The sequence below is a fragment of the Miniopterus natalensis genome, chromosome 2 (genome assembly GCF_054644295.1).
Source record: "Miniopterus natalensis isolate mMinNat1 chromosome 2, mMinNat1.hap1, whole genome shotgun sequence".
In the NCBI taxonomy this organism is placed as follows: Eukaryota; Metazoa; Chordata; class Mammalia; order Chiroptera; family Miniopteridae; genus Miniopterus; species Miniopterus natalensis.
In genome coordinates, this window is record NC_142082.1 from 145,353,406 (window position 1) to 145,370,721 (window position 17,316).

At 36.5% G+C, this 17,316-nt stretch overlaps 1 protein-coding gene across 1 annotated transcript in view; it reads right to left on the reverse strand.

Annotated features, from left to right (window-relative positions):
- ARID2 (AT-rich interaction domain 2) overlaps window positions 1–17,316 on the reverse strand; it is a 157,696-nt gene that overhangs the window by 33,711 nt on the left and 106,669 nt on the right. Inside the window, exons 14-16 of the mRNA XM_087814707.1 lie at window positions 16,797–16,993; window positions 13,460–16,314; window positions 5,021–5,169 (exon numbers count right to left, since the gene is read on the reverse strand). Of these exons, the coding sequence (XP_087670833.1) occupies window positions 5,021–5,169; window positions 13,460–16,314; window positions 16,797–16,993 (3,201 nt within the window). The remainder of the gene's footprint in view (window positions 1–5,020; window positions 5,170–13,459; window positions 16,315–16,796; window positions 16,994–17,316) is intronic.

A 17,316-nucleotide genomic window follows, 5' to 3' on the forward strand; every position in this document is an offset into this window, starting at 1 on the left:
AGATACATATCATCAAATTTTGTAATATTGATCCTATTCAAGATGGAAAATTGTGCTGCACGTTTGTAATTCCAGTAAATTTTTCAAAAAAATTGATTTTAGAGAGAGAGAGGGGAAAGGAGAGAAAGAGTGAGTGAGAGGGAAATACTGATTGGTTGTTCCACTTATTTATGCATTCATTGGTTGATTCTTGTATATGCCCTGACAAGGGATTGAAACCGCAACCCTGGTGTATCAGGACAACGCTTTAACCAACTGAGCTACCTGGACAGAGTGATTTCTTAAAATACTCTAAACACTTCATGCAAAGCAGCTATTCTTAAACTTTTTAGTCAACAAATTGCATTAGTTGACTACCTACTCCATCAGGTTACACACAAAACAGAGATATGGTTGAATTAAATGAATGAAACAAATAATCAGAGACAACCTAAAGCACTCATTTTTAAACAACCTTTTTTTTTTTTTTAATTGATTTTTTGAGAGAGAGAGAGAAAAAAACCACATTGATTGGTTGCCTTCTGTACATACCCTGACTGGGAACAGAACCCGCAACCTTTTGGTGCACACACTGGCCAGGGCTAAACAATCTTTTTGACAAACAAATTATAAGCTATGATCTAGTACACAATATATGTGTAATATATATATATATATAATTGGAAACAACACTCTTACTAACATGAGAGACTCTGATATATTTTATTCATTTTTTCATTGCAAAGAAAAGAAGCAAAAACCCACTGGTAGAGACCTGACAAAATGATCTCATGACCCCACTGGGTTGAGATTTCAGTTTGAGAAATACTGTCTAAAGAAATTTTGCATACTGTTAACAATTCCTAGGCTATATTGATAGCGACAATCATACAACAAACATGTATATGAAGTTCACAGTGAAACAAAAAGTCTAAATATAAAAATTATGAATAGCAAATATAATTTTTAAAAGGATCTTGTAATTTCTGCTATCAGTTAGTTGGGAAAAGTGAAATAGAATCTTTGATATCTAAAAGATGAGAGTATTAGTCCATTAAGACAAGTGCTGTAGTTCTAAGTGTCTTGGATGAGTATTGTTAAAGGAACTAAGATTTTATTTTAACCAGTATTATTCTCAAGGTGTCCTTCAAGTCTAAGAAAGCCTTGTTTAAGAAGTTCAGTTCTACTCACTGTTCTTCTTAGAACAACCATTTCAGAACTATCTGAAATCTAGCTGAACAGAAGTACTCATTTAAAAATATAAATAGCCACATCAAGACTGGTAGGAGGGGCAAATGCATAGAATGGGCTGGTCCCATACCCACGTGTGGTGGTTAAAAATTGGGAGAGATATCTCAGCAGTGGAGGTCCTTCCTGGGGACTCGGGCCCACACCAGGGTCCCCAGCCTAGGGTTCCAGAGATGGGAAGAGAAGTCCCCATAACTTCTGGCTGTGAAAACCAGCAGAGATTACGGCTGAGTGAGGCAAAGGGCTGCTGGAGTCCGAAGCATTCCTTTTAAAGGATGTACACAGACTTACTTGGACTCACTCCCTCTGAGCTCTGGCACTGGAAAAGCAGCTCAAAAGCTACCGGGGATGTATGGGGAGAAACGAAACTGTCTGGCATCAGGTCGAGAGCTGGAGGGCATATTTCTCCCAGAAAGAAGTAGCAGAGGCCGATGTTCCTTTTCTGAGCCCTTCCCCCAAAAAGCCCATAGGCAGGGGCCATATCTGAGTCTCCACCAATCTGGTTTACACTGTTAGCCCAACCCTGATGATTCCCTGAGACCCTGCCCTACCCAACTTTGGGGCTCACCCAAGCCCTCTGACTTTTCCATACAAAAGGCCTGTCTTGGCTCATGCTGTGGACTTTCCTAAAATCTTTCAAACAAGCAGCATTTGCCTTCTGCATACCATATACCTTTTGCTAAGTGGCCCCAGGCCTGGCACTAGCAGCCTTGGTTCAAAGCTTCACCTCTCCTGGGCACTTCCAAGCCCAACACAAGTAGAAGCCACCTGCAGATCATTTTGAAGCTCATGCTCAGTGGCCCTGGGCAGGGCACAGGTGATGGCTGACATGGGTTCGCACCTCCCAGGAAGTGCCAGATCCAGCGCACCAAATGGACAGCTTCAGACCATGCTGAAGCACCATCTACCACCTCCATGAGCAACAAACTCACTGGGTGGACTAATAGGGTACCTGAGACCCACTGAAGTGAGTTCTGCTCTGTGAGGTCAACCTCTGCATAGCAGATCCTCCATCGTGGTTGCAGCTGGTCCTTGCAGCCAAATGGCCTGGGGGTAAATCCCTCCCACTGATGTGCTACAGCAATCGAGGCTAAACTACAACAGGAAGGTGCACACAACCCACATGGGGGGCACACTTGGAGCACCCAGCTCAGGTGACTGGGGAGACTGAGCCACTGAGACCTACAGGACACTTACTACTTAAGGTCACTGTACCAAGACCAAGAGATGGAGCAGCTCTACCTAATAAATAGAAACAAACACAGGGAGGCAACTAAAATGAGACAAAGAAACATGTCTCAAATGAAAGAACAGAACAAAACTCCAGAAAAAGAACTAAACAAAATGGAGACAAGGAATCTACCTACTGGTTATGAGGATGCTCAATGAAAGTAGGGGAAGAGTAGGTGAACTTAGTGAGAACTTCAACAAAGGGATAGAAAACATAAAAATGGAGATAGAAAACATAAAAAAGCACCCTTCAGAAATGAAGAATACAATAACTGAAATGAAAAATACATTACAGGAAATCAATAGTAGAGTAGATGAATCATAGAATCAAATCAGCAATTTGGAAGATAAGGAAGCAAAAAACTCCCAATTCAAACAGCAAAAAGAAAAAAGATTTCAAGAAAATGAGTATAGTATAAGCCGCCTCTGGGACAACTTCAAATCATGTGTGTGCTAGAAGGAGAACAAAGAGAGAAGAAACTGAAAACCTATTTTAAAAAATGACAGAAAACTTCCCTAATCTGGTGAAAGAAATAGACTTACAAGTCCAAGAAGCACAGAGTTCCAAACAAGAGGAACCCAAAGAGGCTCACTGCAAGAAACATCATAATTAAAATACCAAAGGTTAAAGACAAAGAGAGAATCTTAAAAGCAGCAAGGAATAGTTGTTAGTTACTTACAAGCAAGCTTCCATAAGACTGTCAGTTGATTTCTCAACAGAAACTTTGCAGGCCAGAAGGGACTGGCAAGAAATATTCAAAGTGATGAAAAGCAACCAAGATTACCCAGCAAAGCTATAATTTAGGATCAAAGGACAGATAAAGAGCTTTCTAGATAAGAATCGAAAGCTAATGGGGTTCATGACCATCAAACCAGTATTATAAGACATATTAAAGAAAAAAAAGATAAAAATATGAACAATAAAAGGGCAATAAATCTATCAGCAATTACTTTAATAATTTTTTATTTACTGATTTTAGAGAGAGAGGGATGAAGAGAGGGATGAAGAGAGAGAGAAACACTGATTTTGTTGTTCCACTTATTTATGCATTCATTGGTTGCGTCTTGTATATGTCCTGACCTGAAAGTGAACCTGCAACCTTGGCATAGCAGGACAACGCTCTAACCAACTGAGCTAACTGGCCAGGACAATTACTTTAAATACAAATGGATTAAATGCTCCAATGATGTAGGGTGACTGACATGTAAGAAAACATGACCCTTACATATGCTGTGTTTCATCTGAGACACACTTCAGATGAAAAGACACAGACTGAAAGCAAAGGGATGGAAACAGTTATTTCATGAAAATGGAAACACACACAAAAAAGCTGGAGTAGCAAAACTTATACCAGACAAAATAGACTTTAAACAAAGATTATAACAAGAACAAAGAAGGTCTTAGCAATTCCAACTCTGGGTATTTATTCGAAGAAACCCTAAACACTAAATAGAAAAGACATACACATCCATGTGCTTATTGCAGCATCGTTTTACCATTGCCAAAATATAAAAGCAACTTAAGTGTCCATCAATAGATGAACGAATAAAGAAGTGCTACATACATATAGGGTGGAGCAAAAGTAGCTTTACAGTTGGTCATATGAAAAATAATACAATAATTCTGTTTTACATACTCACAACTGTAAACCTCCTTTTGCTCCACCCTGTATAGTGGAATATGATTCAGCCATAAAACAACGAAATTTTGCCATCTGCAACAATATGGATAAGCCTAGAGGGTATTGTGTGATTGAAAGAAGTCAGACAAAGAAAAAGTGCCAGCTGATTTCACTTACATGTGGAATCTAAAAAACAAAATAAATAAACAAGAAGTACAGAAACACACTCATAGATCCAGAGAACATTATTAGGGTTGCCAAAGGGGAGGGAGCTTACGGGATGAGTGAAAAGAGTAAAGGGATTCAGGAGTACAAATTGGTAAAGAATAGTCATGGGGATGTCAAGTACAGCATAGGAAATATAGTCAATAATATTTTAATAACTATATATGGTATCAGATGGGTATTAGATTTATTGGGGTGATCACTTCATAAGTTATATAAATGTCTAATCATGAGGTTGTACACCTGAAACTAATGTAATATTGTATGTCAACTGTAATTTAAAAATAAAAAGTATTAAAAATATAATAAAATGAAATGAATTAAAAAAACAAACAAAAAAAAAACCAAGATATACTTATGATTTCCTGCAAATTACTTTGTTAGAACCTGGGAGGCAACATGACTCACATCTGGTACTAACATATGTCAGATGCTAGGACCGAAAAAACAAAACAAGCAAGCAAGAAAAGTAATATCGAAATACATTCCCTAATAACCTACCATTAGGCAATGAAGCTCTTTCTGACATTTATATAAATTTCTTAGCTTAGATGCAACTGGGTCTATGTAAACATCACTCTTAAATTAACAAAATATTTCTGCTAAAAATGGTTTAAAAAGAAAATTTTCATAAAACTATAGACAACAGAAATTTGAATATAAAAGCATTAGAAAACAAAGAACATTTATGTATATCAAATAAAATTGCCATTTACTTTTTACAAGACTGCCACAGACACATGAAGTTGTGTCCAGGTTTTCTCACTGAATCCCCATGTTGACTAGATGCACTGAATGGAGAAGGCTGAGAACTGTTAGGCTGGCTCTGCACTTGTACAGCTGGTGAAGGCGTCATAGGAGTGTTCTGTGGAAAAGCACAACCGCATAATTTGTGAGATGACATTAGAAAACATTCATATTTTATAGTATAAGCTTATAAATTTGATTATGTTGATAGTTGTGCACTTCTAACATGAAATTTACACTTGTAGATTTAATGACTATTTTTTAAAAAATAATTTTTATAAATTTAAAATATTATTTAAGAAGATAACTATTTTTTACAAAAAATATTTAAGAAGTCAGATTCTTTTATTTCATATGACCACAGAGGCAAGATCACATTGTTGTTATTGCTACAGAATATACATTATTTAGAATTAAGATTTTTTTACATTAATAAAATTAGGAACACAATTATAGATTAAAATGGGAAATAAATCTACTATTAATATACCCATTTGATTTACTTACATATATTCTTTACAAGAACTCAACTACAAGTTATTACTTCCTTGCATATTTCCTTTTAGATTTTGTAATAAATGTAACATAAAACAGTATATGGTAAAAAGGAAAGAAAATTCCAGAGTTAAAAAGATAATGTAACCATTGAAGTAAAATGTTGTAAATATTATTTTGCAGTAAGCTGTTTTAACTAACAAATTTAATTTTTAGGGTTGCTCAGTCGTAACTTGATGAATAATGTGAAAGGATTCTAATTGTAGGTATAAGCCTTTTAAATATAAGCTGTTTTCCCCCTTCTATATCTCATCCCTTTCTCTTTGAAAAACATGTAAGTAAATAATTATAATATGCCTTAAAACAATTTGAGGCAATACATTTTCTTTGAATCCTTAACTCAGATTTCATTGATAACATACAACAAAGGGCAAAATAATACTGAATTTCTCATAGAAATGGTAGCACATTTTCAAAGCATTCTTTAAAGGCAATAAGTTTGAACTCTGAGAAAATATACTTGTCCATTTATAAAGAAACATTGGAAATAGTTGGGCAAAACTTAGTTAAAAATTTCTGAAAACCTTAGATTACAAGCCATAACAACATTGAAAAACACCCCCCAAAACAGACAAAACACAAACATGTAGGGCTATAGCATAAAAGTGAAAAAAGGAAGAGAATAAAATGCTGAAAAACTTCTCAGAAATGTGAAGTTATAAAAGCACTTAAAAAAAAATACCTTTATTGGTTTCAGAGAGGAAGGGAGAGAGACAGACAGAAACATCAATGATGAAGTCACTGATTGGCCTCCTCCTGCACGCCCCCCAATGGGGACGGAGCCAGCTTTTTTTTCTTTTCTTTTAAATACTTTTATTGATTGTAGAGAGAGGGAGAGATAGAAACATGGATGCATCAACTTATGTTGGCTGCCTCCTGCACGCCCCCTGCTGGGGAATGAATGCACAACCCGGGCATGTGCCCTGACTGGGAATCGAACAGGGGACCTCTTAGTACATGGGCTGAAGTGCAACCACTGAAACACACTGGCCGTGCCATAAAAGCATTTGAGTTCTAAGCTCTAAGGAAGAAAAAAAAAATCTACTTTTGGGATGAGGATACCACCCTTAATATTTTACAATGTTAGTGAAAAAACATATACTACATGCATGAAAAACATGCATTTTAGGGCAGGGTAGGTGTGTGTCATGGATAAGATGTGAACTTTCCAGCTTCACAGATCAGGACTCAAATTTCAATCTGCCTTTTAACCAGCTTTGTGACCTCAGGCAACCTACTTATTCTCTCTGATCCTCAGTCCCCTCATCTATAAAGAGTAAATAATATCTGTCTTATGGGAAGATGGGAAAACTAGAGAAATTATACACGGAGAGCCTAGCTCTAGATTCTCAATAAATGGCAAGTGTTACTATTAATATTATTACTCTAATAGAGAGGTCCAGAAGGGAAACAAAATTTTGGAGGAAAGATGATTAATACTGCTTTGGGGACAGTAACAGATAACCAACTACAAATATCTATCAACAGAAGTTAATTCTGGAAACATGCATCTGACAATCATTTACCTGCAAATTCTTAAAGGCAAAATTAGGTATTTTATTGACTATCTTGTCACATATTCGTAAATTAAGCTTAATTTTTCTTTGATAAGTGTGAACAAATCTTTATCCTATTTGTTTTTTGTTTGTTTGTTTTTAATTGTGGAACTCTTACTGGTGTGACATAGAAAATTTAATAATAGGGAATCATAGGGTATTTTAACCCCAAATAAGAGATGTGGTAAGGGTTAGTGAAGTTAACAAAAGGTGTTAAATTAAGAATAGATAAAAGACACATTTACCAAATGTACAGAAAACTTGTGAATCCTAATTCGAGCAAGTTGTTTAAAACACATAAAACCCCAGGATTTTTTGAGCTGTCTAGGGAATACAACATGAACTGGGTGTCAGAGAATATTAAGAAATTACTATTTTTGTTAGGTAGGATTTGTTATTGGGGAGATGTATATTTAAAAGAACTTAACTATTAGAGAAATATATACTGAAGCATTTATTGGTAAAACGAAGTAATGTTTGGGATTTGCTTTAAAGTATTCCAGGAAAGAATAAAATAAGGGTGGTGGGAGTAGATGAAACTAGAAAGGCAAAATGGTGAGAATATTTGAAGCTAGGTGTTGCATACACAGAGGCTTACTGGGTCTACTTTTCTGTATGTTTGAGAAGCTTCACGATAAAAAGTAAACAAACAAAAAATAGAACTAAATATGTTAATGAAACAAAAAGAATTAAAAGTAGTTACAGAACATACCAAGGGAGAAAAGACTTATATTTTCTTTGACCATATGAGTAACTTTTTAGGATTCCTCCAAAAAATTTATATATTTCTTTCAACAAAATTAATTTTTAAATAGGTTGTTTGTATTGTACTGCATGTTTTTCAAAGTACCATTTAAATTATGGTTTAAGAAGTAGGTCTTTTATATAAGAATGCAAAATATATTTCTTTCAGGATGTAAAAGTTTACTTTTTCTTTACATTATTGTTTGCTGTGACTTGCCAAATCATTAACCACAACCCTGACTGAAATGTAAAGTAGATTTCAAAGTTTTTTGGAATGATCATTCTTGACAAATATTCTGTATCATTGCTCTACTCTATTGAGAAAGAACTAATTTTTACTACTAATTTCTTTTCTTAATCAAGGCAGAAAAGGCACAACTCCCATAGTGAGTGACCAGAAAAGTAAAATTACACAAAGGATATGAAACAATTTTGTGATTTCTTTTATATGTAAAATTAACTTAAAATGTTAGTTAATGTAGTAGTTTCTTCTTTTTTGGCAAAGATATTGCTCTTTGTTAAAATAAGAAATTATAATGTTGCTTTCTTTTATCACCTTTTCAAGAGTAAATTATGGCTGAAAATTCTAGATTACACTAATATTTCCTGATATAAAATTTGGGATCTGAGGCTCTTAAATCCTTACTTTCTTATTAATGTTAAACTTTAAAAACCTTAAAATAAATTTAGATTTATTCTAAAATTTAAACATTTCAATCTGTTAGAAAAACTACAACGATAATCTATTTTTCTCAAAATAAATACTTTACTAAATAGTAAGAAACTACTGTGTTCAATTCTAGGTACACATTTTGAAAGCCATTTATAAAATGAAACTGGTTGAGATAAGATGATGAATAAACCAGACATCATGATACCTAAGGTCTAACTGAAGGAACTAGGAAAGTGCATTCTAATGAAGAGATAAGAAGAGAGAGTTTTAAATGCTCGGGAAGAAGAAATAGATGTACTCTAACTTTGTCTAAATGTACAGATCTTTAGAGAACAGAGTTAAGACAATAATAGAAATCACCAGAAAACACATGATCTTTGTGTGGGTGGGAAACCTACTTCAACACTTAAAAAATGAGGGTTTTGCACAAGATAACATGTAAGGCTCTTTCTGCTCCAACATTCCCTCATTTTCTTAAACTACAAAGTTTTATTCTCTTATTAAATGTAAATCTAGATAATCAATACATTCCAAGCCTCTCTTGTAAGAACACATTGAAATGTAAACAAAAAAACTGTTTAGTGGTAATGCCTTCCTTAGTTATTACAATGTACTTCTGGTCTACAAATTTGAACACCAGTACTCTTTAAAAAATGCACACACTGAATCTTATTCTCGTGGCTCTTCCTAAAATGGTCTATGGTTATGACTCAATGCTGCCCCCTTAAGGCTACAGATCTGCTTGCTGAGGGGTTGAGTAACATTTTAAGTTCAAATTTCTATATGCCATTTTTTATTTCAGGAATAAAAAATGTTGCTATTTTAAATAAATTACACTCTTAGGAAGAATACATAGAAGTTTAGTACACAAAGAAAGGAAGGAACCAGGAAGATATCAATATTCACAATTTTATACAGCACCGTTTTAGGAATGATTCATGTGTGAAGGACAGGGAACTGGGAACAACATATAAAAGATACTTTGGATAGGCATATCATTAAGTAAACTATTTTTACATACAAGAATTTGACATGTTATCAGACCATGGAATTAAAAGACATACATATGTTCAACATGTGTTTTACATGCTCCTGAAAAAGACAAGTCTTTACGTAAATATTGTAAACTAAAATTTCACTTTTAAAATTCATTTTTCCTTTTTCTTTGTACCTCCAGAAGATATCAATTCCTAAATAGTGGAAGAGGGTAGGATTTTGAGAAACGGTATCCTGTATGCTGCACTTTAACTTGCAAATATAACAGAATAAAAATAACTACGAATAAAAAATTTGCTTTAAAGTAAGTATAATTTATTTTGTATTTATATATACTGCCCATTTAAATACTACTGAAATAAAAAATCTATGGTCTTATTATTTACTTTCATATATTGTTCTCCTTTACTGTTAATTTTTTTTTTTTTCCTGAAATTAAATTAATACAGCTGATTAATGGGAGGGGAATGAGAAGGAATAAACTCAACAAAAATGATATTAGGAAGGATTACCTGTTGGCTATTCTCAGCAGGGACATTTCCCTGCAGTCTTTCTACCCTTGAGCATTCTACAAGTCTGGAAGTCCCTTCTTGGGGTCCAGGTGCCTCCTTAGCATCCTGGATCCCTTGAAATGGTGGAAAAAAATAAGGTTTGGCTAAAAATTCACATTTAAAATCTTCTATTTCATCTACCCATTTAAGGTACCAATTTAAATGTAAAATGGTGTTAAACCAAGGTCTAAAATGCAACTTTAAGAGTACATAAAGAGCCCAGCCAGCATGGCTCAGTGGTTGAGCACCGACCCATGATCCAGGAGATTGAGGTTCAATTCCTGGTCAGGGCCCATGCCCAGGTTGTGGTCTTGATCCCCAGGGGGGGTGTGCAGGAGGCAGCACTGATGTTTCTCTCTCTCTCTCTCTGAAATCACTAACACACACACACACACACACACACACAATTTTTAAAAGAGTATATAAAGAAATTTAAAGAATTTGGGCAATAATGAAAATGGTTTTCTATTAGTAGACTCTCTTTTTAAAAAACTTTATTTATTGATGTTAGAGAGAAAGGGAGAGGGAATGAGGGAGGGGAGGAAGGAGAGAGAGAGAGATTGCATTTTTTGGTGTTTCCCACAGGTGCCCTGACCAGAGATCAAACCCACAATAACCTTGGTGTTATAAGGACAATGCTCTAACCAAATGAGCTACCTGGCCAGGGCTATTAGCAGGCTCGTAAGAAGGTCCTTCAAAGGAAACTTATGCTTGGCCAGAGTGACTCAGCGGCTCGGAGTTGACCCAGGAACCAAGAGGTCACTGGTTCGATTCTGGGTCAGGGCATATGCCTGGGTTGCAGGCTCAGTCCCCAGTGGGGGGGGGGGGTGGAGAAGGCAGCAATCAATGACTTGCTCTCATCACTGATGTTTCTATCTCTCCCTCACCCTTCCTCTCTTAAAAAAGAAAAAAATCAATAAAAACTTTAAAAAAAAGAAACTTATGATGTCATCTGGAACAGGTGATCATTTTTTAGCCTTTATCCTATACAGGAAGATAAATATACCTGAACCATTATTGAGTACTTAACTATGTAGCAGGCACTGTGCTAATTAAGTACTATACAGGAGAATGCTGGTTTCTGATTCTCATTCTCAAAGACACCATGTATACATCTTTTTCCTTACAAATTTTTAAATTTCTACATGGCAACCAAATACCAATTTGAGAAATAAAATTTAGTTTATTTTATTACTAAGTTTAGTACTCACTTTTGAGATCAGGAATAAAATGGATTAATTTTATGGCTCAAATTAGATGCATATAAGTCTAACGTATTAAGTAAAGAGTTTTAGCATTAATGTTCTAAAATTATCATTTAATGTTACTCACATCCTATAACATAACAGTTCAAGTAATGAGTATTTTAGATATAAAAGGGCTTTCTAGAACTTTACAAAGGGACCTTTTAGAATAGTGGAGAAATGGGTTAAGAGCATGAGTTTTGGTTTCAGTCCTTGCACCACTTCATATTTGTGGTGACCAATATGAGGTCAACATACTGGTGACCCTGGGTGAGTTATTTAGCATCCTGGAGACTCATCTCTAAAATATAATTAAAATTTTCACCTAACAGAGTTGTGAGGATTAAATGAGAAAATGCTTGAGTGCACAGTTCCTAGCCTTAGCTGGTATTATTGTTTTTGTTACTTAGGTATCATTAAGGAATGTAACCACACTGAAAGATTAAAGATATAAAAAAAATAAGGGTTGATGTAACAATTCCCTAGTAATAGAGTTTTTCTCTAATTTGGCTTGCTCTACTGTTAACTATTTAGAATTATAAAGGAATATAAAATGATAAACAGCAGGCATATAATCAAGATGAATTAGGAAATTATTAAACATAAGAAAAATTATAAAAACCCAACTAATTGAATGTTTACCATATGCTAGATGTTACACTAACATTTTTTTAGTGTTTAATAAATAAAAAACTCAACTTGCAGAAGTTTGAGTAAAGATGATTTAGTATTTTCCACCAAAACTCAATATTAATTATTGCCATATTCATAACATCCACTGAAGAGTACTTAACCTATTTAGGTATCCTGAAATATACCTACGGAATACTAACATATGGATTATAATCTCATTACGCTCCCAAAGCAGCACTGTCCAGCTTTATCCATTCACATGAGAAAAGATGCATATTATGGACGAACTATCTGAAAGCAAGGGAATCTTTGCTCTTTCATCTTTCATTTGCTTCCTACTCCTTACCCACATCAATGCCAACAATGACCACAGATCTGCTATCATCACCATCAGCACAGAGAAGAAGAGTGAAGGGGAAGTAATCCAGGAAATAGGTGAGAGACCACTGTCAAGTGAACCCCTACTTTCAGAAGAAACAGCATTTAGGATTGTCCTTAAAATCTTTATAGGCTAACTGAACCCTTAATATAGTAGCACTGACCGAGAAAACACATTTCTTTACAAAGGCATGTAGATGGAACAGTAGATATTAAAAAGGGGAGAGCAGAAACATGACAGTAGAGGCAAAAGGAGTAAGAAATACGAAATTAAAAATATCAAATAGCTGAAACAAACTGAAATTATAAATAATACTTAAAAAAAAATAAAAACTGATTAAATACGTAAATATAACAAGAACACACTTGACAAAATTCTTATAGGATTAATCCTTTACAGAAGTACTGTTGAAAAGAGCGAAAACCCCCCTCAAAATCAAATACAGCAATTCCCTTTTGAAGTAATTTTAGCAACAACACTACCCCACCCCAAACTCTAAAAGGAGTCTAAGTTACATTTCAAAAATTTTCTCGAAGATTAGGTTACAAATGCTTCTCTACCTTAGGTATATGGAATTACTAATTTGGATTTATAACAACATAAAAAGTCTTTAAACTACATGCTAAGTCCACGATTTTCAACCTCTTTCATCTCACGGCACATATAAACTAATTACTAAAATTTTGCGGCCAATCTGACAAAAAAAAAAAAAGGTATTAATTTGACTCATTCACACCAGACAGCTACTGTGTTGGTTGTTGTCATTTTTTTATTTGACAATCTAAGGGAAAAGAGGTCAGTGTCCTTGACTAGTCAGGTATTGCGTGTTTTAAAAATTCTTGAGGCACACCAGTGTCCCTTTTGTGGCACACAGGTTGAAAATTGCTGTGCTAAGTTAATTGAAAAGTGTTTAACATTACAAAAAATAGAAAAATAAAAGAGCACAACAGCGTGAGTACATCGATGAGCTGACACTTAACTTCAAGGTAAAACATGAAAAAACAGTACATTTCCCTCTAAAATTGTATTTCCAAATCAGAATTTTTAAAAGAACAATGTGATAGCAGAATGACTTACCTGTGGGACCACATTCTGTATGTATGAAGGTGGATGCTGCTGCTTTTGCTGAACAGCACTTTCTATTGCTACTTTAGCTACAGTGCTTGGATCTGCTCCTGCTGGCACGGCAACCATTGTTGCACTGCAGCCAGCATTGTTGGGGTCACTGATTGTAACAATTCTAACGCCTACTTTATTTGGAATTCCTGTGACTGTTTCCCTATCATTATCCTCTGCTGGCCTCTTTACAGTTTTGCATTCTGCTGTGCCATTTGTAGACCGAACGTCAGATGATAGGGCAGGAGAATGGGACACTCTTGATCCTGAGTGGGGAACTATGATTTGATGCCCCTGTATGACAGAGGTTGTAGAATGTGGTGAGACAACTACACTTGGGCGTTGCTGAGGCACATCTGAATTCAAACTTGAAGTTAGAGGTCCATTAGGCAAATCAGTACCACAAAATTGCTGTGTTGCCACATTTGAAGCCTCCTGTATACTGCTCACAGATGGTGAACCACCCAAAGTTAATATAGGTCCATTAGAAGTTCTTTCTAGTTGATCACCTTTGGCAGTATCTTGCTGAGTGGCATCTAAAGTCCCTTGTGGTTCCATTGGAGATATCTCACCATTTCCTACATGATTGGAAGTTTTGTGATTTGGAATGTTTTTGCTTAAATGAGAACCATCTCCTTTATCAAAATCACAGATTCCGTTAACTAGAGGTTTTCTCAAATCACTTTTGATATCCTGCATGTCCGTTTGTTCTGAGTTCTGTTTTCCAGATGTTCCATTCTCACCTAATTCTAATGATGGCCCATTACTAATTAGTGAGCACTGATTAGCCTCACTTTGAATTTTCCCTGAGTTTGACGGAGGTAGACTTGAGTCACTGTACTTTCTCCCATTTAAAAGACTTCCCACCTGCATTTCATTTTCCTTTGTATCCCCATTGCTGGTGTTCATGGCTCCTCGTCGGCAGGACGGGTTCTCCATGACTTCAATTTTACGTTCATGAACATGTAAACCTGTTGCTTCTTTTGCTTCCTCCTCCTTTTGGCAAATTATTTTATCACCTTTGAATGGGGGAGTAGCAGTACAAGATGATTGTCCAGCTGGAGATGCTTGACTGGCTGGAAGAGTTTGCACCTGAAGTCCAACTCCTGCCTGGGTCCCGCCCATGGTAATTCCTGCTGGAGCAATGAGCTGAGTTGCATTTCCCTGACTCACAGTTGCAGTTGCAAAACTTGTATTTGGCACAACTGTTATGGTTACCTGGTTGCCAGAAGTCCCTTGGAAAATGGTTGCTGGGCTATTTGAGATCAGTGGGCCTGGCAATATTTGTAAGTTTGAGATGGGCACAGTTTGTACTCCCCCAGTGGATGGCATTGCACTTTGGACCAATTGAACATTTTGCTGCCCAACCAATAGCTGCTGTGCTGGAGTTTGCCCCTGCATTCCAAAACCTGCTGCTTGGTTATTGGCCACCTGGTATACCACCTGAGGACTAGGAGCTCTTGCATTATTAGGGGGAGGAACCTGTGGAGCTGGGAGAATAAGCTTACCACCTGGAGTTGAAGGACCACGCTTTGGAAGCAGCAACTGTTTTATCAGGCTTGACTCACCAGAAGCAGGCTGACCAACTCCTGCATTTGTTTGCTGTGGCTGAACTTGCATCTGTACTTGTGGCTGCTGAACTTGTACTTGTACCTGCTGAGGTGGAGGTGCTGGTGAATGCTGCTGTTGCTGCTGCCTTTTCACAGATAGCATTTGACTGACAGTAGGAGGTGGTCCCTGTGACTGAGGGGTGGAAGAAGATGACATGGCAGTAGGAACTTGGTTATTAGAAGCTGGGACAGGTGATGGTGAGGAAGATGGAGTTATGTTTGGTTGTCCAGTTAGCTGAACTGTCTGACCAGCTGGAAGAGCTGCTGGATTAGCAAGAACAATTTGGTGAATGGCTGGTGCATAAGTTTGACCTTGTTGAGCTGGCTGGCTTACAATCACTACACTTTGTTGGGTTGGCTGCTGTGGTTGTTGAATAGGCTGTTGTACCACGGTTGATGAAACTTGCTGAGAAGGGAGAGGTTTTGGTGCAATGTTCTGAAACCCTACTCTTGAGGGTTGTGGACTTGGGACACCAGCAATAGTAACCATTTGTCCTGTAGCTACCTGAAAATTCTGTACTGAAGTTGCTGAGACAATATTGGATGCAGAAGTTGTTACATACTGAGGAGGTGCTATGATAACAGTGTCTTGTGGCTGGCTACCAGCTGATGTCTGTTGAGATGAAGTTTGCACAGGTTGGGGTGATGTGGTGATTAACTGTTGACCCTGTGAAACTGTAGAAGTACATGCTGGTATGGTCTGTACTCTGCCAAATATATGACTCTGTGGGACAGCTTGTTGGATTACAGTAACAGGAGTGCCAGAAGGTATCTGACCTGGTACCACTGTGTGTAATGGAGTCTGCTGTGGAATTACAGATTGATGGTGAAGCAATGTCTGGGAATTTACAACTGTAACAGGCTGTGGCCCTGTACTATGATTCTGAACCACAGAACTCTGTGCAGCTCCTCCTCCCACAGCAATACTAACAGGAACTGCTGTTTGGGGTATAGAATTCTGGATTACTGTAGCCTTAACAACTTCACAAGGAATTGGAGCTTTATTTTGAATGACAGTCACCGGAGCATTTTGCTGCTGGTGGGTATGAACTGAAGGATTTGGTGGAATTCTTGAAACAGTCTGTGCCATAGTATGAACACCTTGTACTGGAAAAGACATTTGTGTTGCAGTCAAATTTGAAGATTGGTTGGTAACAGGAGTCCTCTGAAAATGGTTTCCTACGGTTTGTGGTCCATGAGGGAGTCCTGAAAATATAGAGGGAAAGTCAAAATTTATAATGAAATGACTGAAAAGCTGCATGTAGGAATTATATTACTTAAGACAAGAGAAAATAGTTTTAAGAAAATATCTAACAGCCCGGCCAGGCGTGGCTCAGTGGTTGAGCGTCGACCTAGGATCCAGCCGATTGGGGTTCGATTCCGGGTCAGGGCACATGCCCGGGTTGTGGGCTCAATCCCCAGTCGGGGGCGTGCAGGAGGCAGCCGATCAATGACTCTCTCATCATTGATGTTTCTATCTCTCTCTCTCTCCCTCTCCCTTTCCTTTCCTCTCTCGGAAATCAATAAAGATATATTAAAGAAAAAAAAAATCTAACAACTTTGCATCATATGAATATGATTAAATAATAGAAAATGCTACTGGAAAAACAAGGAAAAGTTATACATTTTAATGTATACAATATACATTTTATTAACTTGGTAATATTTAAAACAATAAAAATTAATACCTGCAGGTGAAGGACTTGAAGATATATCAGGAACAGAATCAACACGAACAACAGGAGTAGAAACTGGTTGCTGCTGATAGTACATCTGAATGGGAAGTGGTATAGCCCTCCGTTTTACTCCCACTACATGAATATGTGCCTGCCCACTGTTACTGGAATCCTCCACTCTCTTCACTGAATGATTTGGAAACACCGTTCTGTAAAGTATACAATACTGAGTTTTGATAACTAGCATACTAGCAAAAAAACCTAACTTCTAACAATGTTTACACAAACAGCAGCAGTATATTCATTGCTACTTATGTATAAATCAGTATGATTCATGCAGCTATAATTCTGTAAGGGTGGGAAGCAGAGAAAGAAATATAAAAGATCAATTCTCCAGTTTTTAAAATCATCATTTATTAACATTGTTAGGTTTTTAACAATTCTACTGCATATATAATTAACAAAAGAGCTGCATTTAGGCAATGCCTATTTTATGAACTTTGCAAAATGTCAAAGAGCCTTAATATGTGAA